This window comes from Malaclemys terrapin, chromosome 1 (genome assembly GCF_027887155.1).
Source record: "Malaclemys terrapin pileata isolate rMalTer1 chromosome 1, rMalTer1.hap1, whole genome shotgun sequence".
Lineage (NCBI taxonomy): Eukaryota > Metazoa > Chordata > Testudines > Emydidae > Malaclemys > Malaclemys terrapin.
In genome coordinates, this window is record NC_071505.1 from 247,504,213 (window position 1) to 247,514,187 (window position 9,975).

At 46.1% G+C, this 9,975-nt stretch overlaps 1 protein-coding gene across 1 annotated transcript; it reads right to left on the reverse strand.

Annotated features, from left to right (window-relative positions):
- Positions 1 to 7,516: 7,516 nt before the first annotated feature.
- On the reverse strand, positions 7,517 to 9,647 carry LOC128830682 (uncharacterized). The gene is made up of 2 exons (XM_054016553.1): positions 9,363 to 9,647; positions 7,517 to 8,372 (listed from the first exon to the last, which is right to left on the reverse strand). Exons 1-2 carry the CDS (start codon positions 9,532 to 9,534, stop codon positions 7,897 to 7,899), a joined length of 648 nt encoding a protein of 215 aa, XP_053872528.1. The 5' UTR covers positions 9,535 to 9,647; the 3' UTR covers positions 7,517 to 7,896.
- Between the last annotated feature and the right edge of the window lie 328 nt (positions 9,648 to 9,975).

The window sequence follows — 9,975 nt, forward strand, 5'->3', positions numbered from 1 at the left end:
TGATGGTTTGTAACTGCAGCAAGGATGAATAGAGTCAGTATTTAGAGAGGATATAGAATCTCTCAGGATCAAAAATGTTTAAAAGACATTATGGCAAAAGGAAAAACATTTAATGAAGCCCATAGAATAGCATGAAACTTGGATATCAAACAGTGACAATACTGAGTCCGCTGTCTTTAACATCTTCTTTAATCCAATTTCTGTTTAAAAAATCTTCAAAAAGCCTTATATTTTTGTAAACTACATCATTCCAGATTTCTCTCTAAATCATCCCAGTGCATTTTTGGATGCCATTCATAGGGAGAAACAAGTAGTGCACACATCAACTTTATCTTAATCCTTAACCTTACACATGACAGTGAAGAGCAAGCATCTCTGATGTTCTGCATCATATATTTAATTTCTAAGAACTTTAAATCTCATGGAAATGACAAAAGTAACTGACACGTCTATAAAATAGGACATCAATCAGATTCTCCCTGCTTTTGAATCACAGTAACAAAGGGAACATTTTCAAATAGGAAACTGTCTCTTTTATTTATAGATATTCAACTGGAAATAAGGTGATCGTAAAATGTTCCTTCCATATCTTTTTCACGGTATGAAAATAGGGTTACGGATCAATTGATTTATCATCACACTCGATTAGGTGACTCTCCTACTATCTCTATTGTGACAGTAGGCAGGGTCTCGTATAGATCTTCCATTAGAGAAGTCATTGAAAAGCTAAGGTTCACTGCATGCCTAAATGGCTTGTAGATGATCCGTTAGGCCATTCACTAACCATTAATATTGTTTAACCTTAAACCTAACAGATGAAACAAATTAGTGTCATGTTAGCCAGACAAAATAACCATAGTCACCTTAACAAGTATATAATTATGTGAATGTACTATCGTCCAATTCCATTAAACTGCGGGGTTCATGTTCAGGCTCTGAGAGGGAAGCTGAGTACACATCACCTCCAGGATTAACACTAATGGAATTTAGGCGCGTCAGTCACTGATATACTGTGTGGTACATGAACCCCCATGAGTCTGGGCTTGTCCAGCTATTGTCTACACAGAATAATATCTTACAAGATTGTTTCATTTCTTGTCCAAATATTGTACTCAATCTGCTCTTATTTATTATTAGACCATGTCTACACTACAAAATAATGTCAACCTAAATTACATGGGCATACAGATGCTGCAGTTATTACATCGCTTGTGCATGTGCACACTACACTCTTGGTGCTAGCGGCGTGTGTCCTCACCAGGAGCGCTTGTATCGATGCAGAATGCAGTGTATCATGGGTAGCTATCCCACAGTGCAACTCACCACCATCCAACGCAGGGTGTTTGGGGAAGTTTTTGCAATGCCTTATGGGGCCAAAACAAGTGGTGTAAGGGTGACTGGGAATATGGGTTCAACTTCCCATAATGCAGTGTTCTCCATCCCATAATTTCATTTGCATCCCATAATATGTCACGCTTCTTTTCAAAATCCCCTCAAACTTGCATCTCTCTCCTCGCAGTCTGTCATCTCTGCACTGTTGTCATGAACATTGCAAACACAGGGCATCTGATCCAGCAGTATTTGTAGAACTGCAAGAGGAGCTGCCTTGGAGGCAGGGCCGGCTCTAGGATTTTTGCCGGCCAAAGCAAAAACAATTTTGGCCGCCCCCTGGGTTCTTTAATTACCCCACCCCCGGCCCCGCCTCAACTCCGCCCCTTCCCCAAATCCCCAGCCCTGCCTCCTCCCCCCAGGCTCTCAAGTCTGGGAGGGAGGGGGAGCAGCGGCGCGCAAATCAGCTGTTTCGCACGCTGTGGCAGCAGCAGCAGAGGTAAGCTAGGGCGGCCGGGGCACATTTTTAGGGGCGGCATTCTGGCGCCGGCCATGCCGCCCCTAAAAATGTGCCGCCCTAAGCACCAGCTTGTTTTGCTAGTGCCTACAGCCGGCCCTGCTTGGAGGCTAGATTGCTGTGGGACATAGAAAGAAACAATTCAAGGCTGTTGACGGCATTCACAGTGCAGCTTCAGATAGTGGAGCATCAGTTCTGGGCCCGAGAAACAAGCACTGACTGGTGGGGTCGCATTGTCATGCTTATCTGTCGGGACTGGCTGGACTGCAGTGGAGTCAAAAACATGCCCTGGCTTGCTGCACAGCTGGATCCCTTGGTTGTCTGTCCCCCATATTCCTCCTCCTCTCCCTTGCCCACCTCCTCCTCCTTGCTGTTCACAGTGGGGGCCTATGACTCAGGCTCCTCCAAAGTATTCACAGGGCTCTTGGGGGGTGGGGTCTCCACCAAGGATGGCATACAGCTATTTGTAGAGGTGGCAGGTCTGTGGCTCCTCACCAAATAGATCCTTGGTGTCCATTGCCTTCTGGTACACCTGCCGCAGGTCCTTGGCTTTCAAGTGGCACTGCTGCTGGTCCCTGTTGTAGCCCTTCTCCTGCATGCCCTGAGCAATCTGCTCATAGATGTTGATGTTTCTACAGCTGGATCAGAGCTGTGCCTGCACAGCCTCTTCTCCCCACAGACCCAAGAGATCCAACACCTCCTGTGAACTCCGGGTGTCTGCAGTGTGTAGCTGGCATGGTCAACGGGGCAGTTGCACAAAACAATGGAGAGCTGCTAGGCATGCTTACCAAGCTGAGTGACCAAGGAAAAGGAATTTAAAAAATTTGCAGGGCTTTAAAGGGGAAGGGTTGCTTCCTGTCCACCTGACCCTTGGGCAGTAGAGCAGAGTTTACAACAGTGACCAGAGCAGTCACTGTGGGACATTGTGGGACAGCTCCTGGAGGCCAGTAACAGTCAATGTAAGTAACACAATGTCTACACTGACACTGTGTCAACCTAACTACATTGACCTTGACTCTACACCGCTAGGGGAGGTGGTGTTATTAACTTGGCATAGCAGGGCAGTTATGTTGGTGAGAGTGAAATTTAAGTGTAGACACATCCACAGCTAGGTCGACCTAAGATGCCTTGCATTGGCCTAACTGTGTAGTGTAGACCAGGCCTTCAATGTCTCTACATTTAAGACACTAGTTTTACTTATAAAATGGCCTTTCCCATCTCATCAAAGCACCTGAGCCTCAGCACAGGCATGTAGAATACAATAAGGATAAGCAGTAATTAATGGAGAAGGCTTTTAAAATTTTACCTTTCATATTTCCAGATTCCCAAATTCTATATGTGTATGACATAATGGTTTGCTTAAATGGCAATAAACCAAGAGTATAAAAAAACCAGAGGCATATGTTCTGAGAAATAAAATAAACATATGTCCATGTGTTTCCCTTTGAATGGAGGAAGCAAAATCCTGATTATTATCAATAATATAAACAAAATATGTTGCAAGCTTTATACAGAACATAATCTAAGCAACAAACTTGGATTATTGCATTGCTGATATCCCAGCAGGTCAGCTATAATGAATGCACCAGTTCTCACACATATTTTTTTATATGATAACTTGCTTTCAAGTGAAGCAGTCAATAAACTCATTTGCAGGCACATTTCTCCACAGGAAAAAATAACCATAATACAAAATAGACTGTTTCTTTTGGATGTACAAGAAAACAGCAAATGCTGGGGAAAAAATAAACACATAAATTTAGTGGCAGATGTGCAAGAAGAAATAAGAACTGAATAGAATATGCAATTATTGCAAGATATAAATACAGTCTACAGTTCCTATAAAAGAGTGGTCAGAATATTGCAATGGGTGTTGTATAGTATGTATATAAGAAAGTGTAAATTATGTTTGCCAATCTATCAAGCAAGATGTAACCCTGTACTTCATAGCTTCATAGATTACAAGGCCAAAAGGGACCACTGTGATAATCTAGTCTGACCTCCTGTATAACACAGGCCATAGAACTTTCCCAAAATAATTCCTAGAGAAAATCTTTTAGAAAACATCCAATCTTGGTTTAAAAATTTTCAGTGATGGAGAATCCACCACTATCCTTGGTAAATTGTTCCATTGATTAATTAACCTATCAAAAATATACACCTTATTTCCAGTCTGAATTTGTCTGGGCTCAGCTTCTAGCCTTTGGATAGTTTTATACTTTTCTTTTCATGGTCATTGCTGGAACCTTATAACTAGGGGAAATCTCCAATAGAGCAGTTTAATTTGGCATAACAGGCTTTAAGTTCTAGCTTGAAATCAGTCAATTAGTAATAGCACTGAATTGTGAATGAGATATTAGTTTGTTTTTACTTAATATCACAATTTTCCTATAGATTCTTGGTTATAAATATAACATGCCAGTGATGTGCTGGAGTGGGTTCCTGGGAACCCCTTGTTAAAATTCTGCCATCACACTGAATAGAATATTGGGATGATTTCCCTCCCTTCAAAGGAGTCACCCTCTACCTCCTCCGATACTGCTAAATCATCTCTATGAGAGATCATTTTTATCCTTGGGTCTCCTAAAATAGCTCTAAAGAGAAAATATTTTGCCTTTGAATTGCACTGTCTTATGTTTTCAAAACAATTTACTGGGGGAGAATACAGTCAGATTTTCCTATAAGGCCTTCATCTTACTCTGCCCCACTTCAAATTGTGCTGGATGAACACTGTGGTATATTAGCAGTATGTTCAGCCTGGCTCCAGTTTAGCAAGGAATTGTAAGTAAATGGAGTTACTCACATGCTTAAAGTACAAGGATTACCAGTAAGCTTGTTTGCTAATTGTTGTTTCCTCTCTCTCTTTTTGCAGACATGGTAAAATATTTTTATTTAAATGGGAATACAAATGAATATAAATTGCCCTTTCCTGCACCAACCTGTATGCTAATACAAGCACCCCTCATATTGTACATACAGGTTTATCACAGGAAAAGGTTTGTAGGAGCCCCTTGATAAAACGTTGGCAATATTGGCATGCTTAGGCCAATGTAAAAAGAAAGGTCAGAAAACTTCCTGGATCATTTTTAAGCAGAGTCAGTGGGGAAAATTTTGAAATTTCAGTGAAAAGTGGGGAAAAAATTATGGTATATGTTTTAATGGACATTTATTTCAATTTTTTAAATAATATTATTATTTTCCTTTTTCAAATAGAGAAGTCTTTTAGGCACTTTACCTTACACTCAGTTGTGAATTTAACATGGCTAATAAGGATAAGATTAGTCCAGAGATATTTAGTTGCATGGATCTGCAAATCAAATAGGTCAAAAATGGGAAGTAAGAAATTAATATCAGCTTCATTTCATCTCTCATTAAAGCTGATGCACTATCAGAAATTATAATTAAATAAGACTCCCACGGACTTTGATACACAGCTTTTCTGATTCCCAAAGAAAACCCTTAAAGTCAACTGGTGATACTTTGACAGAAGCTGGTCCATAAGCATCCCTTTCATTTGACTCTTCTTTTATAAAACCATCCCCCAATATTTTGAACCAACATAATTTAAACAATTTAAGGAAGAAATGACAACAATTACATATGTAAAATCTGTAAACACTGATCTTGTCCAACTAAGGCCTTGTCTACACTACGAGAGTAGTTCGATTTTACTTAAATCGAATTTTTGGAATCGATATTGCAAAGTCGAACGTGTGTGTCCACACTAAGGACAGTAATTCGACTTTGTGAGTCCACACTAACGGGGAAAGCGTCGACATTGGAAGTGGTGCACTGTGGTCAGCTATCCCACAGTTCCCGGAGTCCCCGCTGCCCATTGGAATTCTGGGTGGAGCCGCAAATGCCTTCTGGGTAAAAAAAATGTGTCCAGGGTGCTTTTGGGTAACTGTCGTCATCCGTCCATCACTCCCGCCCTCCCTCCCTGAAAGCGCCGGCGGGAAATCAGTTCGCGCACTTTTCTAGTCAGTGACAGCGCGGACGCCACAGCACTGCGAGCATGGAGCCTGCTGCAACCATCACTGCAGTTGTGGCCGCTCTCAACGCCTCGCAACTTATCATACACCTTTCCCTGAGGCAGATGCAGAAAAGTCAGGCGAGGAGGCTACGTCAACGCGGTGATGGCCTGAAGTCTGAGAGTAGCACAGACCTCTCAGAAAGCAGGGGACCCAGCGCCGAGAACATCACGGTGGCAATGGGTCATGTTGATGCCGTGGAAAGGAGATTCTGGGCACGGGAAACAAGCACTGAGTGGTGGGACCGCATAGTGCTGCAGGTCTGGGATGAATCCCAGTGGCTGCGAAACTTTCGCATGCGGAAGGGAACTTTCCTGGAACTTTGTGAGTTGCTGTCCCCTGCCCTGAAGCGCAATGACACCCGGATGCGAGCAGCCCTGACTGTCCAGAAGCGAGTGGCCATAGCCCTGTGGAAGCTTGCAACGCCAGACAGCTACCGGTCAGTCGCGAACCAGTTTGGGGTGGGCAAATCTACCGTGGGGGTTGTTGTGATGCAAGTAGCCAAGGCAATCGTTGATGTACTGCTGCCAAAGGTAGTGACCCTGGGAAACGTGGAGGCGATCATAGATGGCTTCGCAGCGATGGGATTCCCAAACTGCGGTGGGGCCATAGATGGAACTCACATCCCTATCCTGGCACCGGAACACCAGGCCAGCCAGTACATTAACAGAAAGGGCTACTTTTCCATGGTGCTGCAAGCACTGGTGGACCACAGGGGACGTTTTACCAACATCTACGTGGGATGGCCGGGCAAGGTTCATGACGCTCGTGTTTTCAGGAACTCTGGTCTGTTTAGACGGCTGCAGCAAGGTATTTACTTCCCGGACCACAAAATAACTCTTGGGGATGTGGAGATGCCTATAGTCATCCTCGGGGACCCAGCCTACCCGCTAATGCCCTGGCTCATGAAGCCCTATACTGGCGCCCTGGACACTGAAAAAGAACTCTTCAACTACCGGCTGAGCAAGTGCAGAATGGTGGTGGAGTGTGCTTTTGGCCGTCTCAAGGGGAGATGGAGAAGCTTACTGACTCGCTGTGATCTCAGTGAAACCAATATCCCCATTGTTATTGCAGCTTGCTGTGTGCTCCACAATCTCTGTGAGAGCAAGGGGGAGACCTTTATGGCGGGGTGGGAGGTTGAGGAAAATAGCCTGGCTGCTGATTACTCACAGCCAGACAGCCGGGCGATTAGAAGAGACCAGCGGGAAGCGCTGTGCATCCGGAAGGCTTTGAAAGCAAAGTTCCTGAGTGAGCAGGGTAACCTGTGACTTTAAAGTTTGTGTATTGAGAAGCTAAACCTGCCCCCGTTTCTTTGCCCAGTTAATGTTGACTATCCTATCCAGTTACATACCCCCTTCACCCCACTTCCAACACACGTTTCAAAATAAAAATAGTTCTACTTTGTTAAAGCACACCGTTTTCTTTAATACTGTATTCGCGGGAATTTTTTAAAACTGGGACGCAGACTGTGGTGCGGAGCGGGTGTACTGTAGTGGCGCGAATGCAGCTTCTAAACTCAAGGATTGACAGGCTCCGCTGCGGTGGGATGGTTGTTTCAACGGAGCCTGTCACCCCTCCTGATAGGGACTGTGTGTATGGGGGGGTCTATGTGACTTTGTGGCAGGGGGAGGACGGTTACAGATCCCCTGCTGTGTGGCTCTGTGATCCTGCCTAAGGACCGCCGCTTAAGATCTGTAACTGCCCTCCCCTGCCACAAAGTCACAGAGCAACCTACCCCCCACCACATAACATGAAAACAACCTCCCAGACTAACCAGGGTAACTAGTCACTGCATCACTGCACTATGTATGTGCCCTGCTGCTGTGCCTGCCCCCGACTATATACCCTGCCAAAGGTGACTGTCCTGTCGAATTACCAACCCCCTATCTCCCCCTCCTCCAAAAGAACATGATGGAAACAGTAGTTAACAGAAACGTATTTTTTATTATCAACCAAACATGGAACTGGGAAAGTGAAACTTGGACGGGGGCTTGTGTCAGGCGGGAAGGAAAGAACTTGTCAAATTTTGGGGAATGAGAGCCTTCTGCTGCTCGAGCTCTCTGCAGGGGTGGAGTGAGAGTTAGCAGGGACTCTGCCGCCTCTCCTTCTGTGCACTTTGGGTGAGGGGAGTATGGGACTTGGTGGCGGGGGAGGGCGGTTAGAGATGGACTGCAGCGGGGCTCTGTCCTCCTGCCTCCGTTCCTGCAGAACATCCACAAGGCGCCAGAGCGTGTCCGTTTGCTCCCTCATTAGTCCAAGCAGGGTTTGAGTCGCCTGCTGGTCTTCCTGACGCCACCTCTCCTCCCGATCCATGTTGGCTTGGTGCATTCGGGTCAAGTTCTCCCGCCACTGGGTCTGCTGTGCTGCCTGGGCTCTGGAGCAGGCTATAAGCTCTGAGAACATGTCCTCCCGTGTCCTCTTCTTCTTATGCCCAATCCGCGCTAGCCTCTGGGAGTGTGATGACAGGCTAGGTTGTGAGACAGTCGCAGATGGGGCTGTGGGAATGGGAAAAAGGGAGTGAATTCCTCAGAAAGATAAATGTAGTTGTGAACAAAGAACATAGTCTTTCTCTGTTAACAAGACCATGCACAGCACCTATCACATGCGCACTCAGCACAAGGTCGAATTCTCGGCCTTCGCATTCAGTGCCTGGGGTCTTCTACAGCACATTTGAGAAGCCTCTCAGGAGAATGGAATTTCTGTTGCAGGCAGACATGGTAAGCCGTAGACTTGTGGCAGCTTAAAACTTTAATATTAGCAATGGCCTCATTTCACATTGAAATCAATGTCGGTCCCTGCTGCCAGCAATTCGGCAAGCAGGAAGTCTGCTCCTGTCCCACACCCTCGCGGCTGTCCCCGGGAACGATCCCTTTCGGCTGCCCCTCTCCCGCCTCCACCGCGTGGCTGCAAACCAGCGGTTACAGTTCTGTAAAGGAACGGCAAAGCAGTCCCAACACTAACATTCCCCTACCTCATTCAAAGCAGGTCATCATGAGCGACATCACCCTCATGAGGATCTCTGACAGCGAGAAAGAGAGAATGCTCCGGGAAAGCCTGCAAAGACCAGGGCCGTATGCCGCCATGCTGTGCAGAGCAATGATTCCAGAGTACTTGATAGTCTCGTGGCGTGGCAACGTGTCCTACTACGGAGGACCCAATAAGGCCGCTCTCCCCAAGAACCTAATGCAGCGGATTTCCAATTACCTCCAGGAGAGCTTCCTCGAGATGTCACAGGAGGATTTCTGCTCCATCCCCGGACATATAGACCGCATTTTACTGTAGCTGCTGTAGCAGTGACTAACCAGTAGAGCGGCTTGGGCAGGACAATCATGCAAAACCGGACATTGCTAGATTTTTTTTCAATAGTTGCACTGCCCATGACTGAACCGTTAAGCTAATCAAACTAATCATGAGAAACCCATTTTTTAAATTGTTAATATTCCTGTTCTGTTACAAATAAATGTTTAGATTTTTACAACACTTACTGGCTGATCCTTCCCCAGATTCTGTGTCAGGGGTAACGGCTGGGGAGGGTTGGTAGGGGATCTCTGTAAGGGTGATGAAGAGATCCTGGCTGTCGGGGAAATCAGCGTTGTGAGCGCTGTCGACTGCCTCGTCCTCCTCATCTCCTTCCTCATCTTCCCCGTCCGCTAACATGTCCGAGGATCCAGCCGTGGACACTATCCCATCCTCAGAGTCCACGGTCACTGGTGGGGTAGTGGTGGCGGCCGCACCGAGGATGGAATGCAGTGCCTCGTAGAAACGGGATGTCTGGGGATGGGATCCGGAGCGTCCGTTTGCCTCTTTGGTCTTCTGGTAGCCTTGTCTCAGCTCCTTGATTTTCACGCGGCACTGCGTTACATCCCGGCTGTATCCTCTCTCTGCCATGTCTTTAGAGATCTTCTCGTAGATCTTTGCATTCCGTCTTTTGGATCGCAGCTCGGAAAGCACGGACTCATCGCCCCACACAGCGATGAGATCCAAGACTTCCCGATCAGTCCATGCTGGGGCCCTCTTTCTATTCTGAGATTGCACGGCCATCACTGCTGGAGAGCTCTGCATCGTTGCCAGTGCTGCTGAGCTCGCCACGATGTCCAG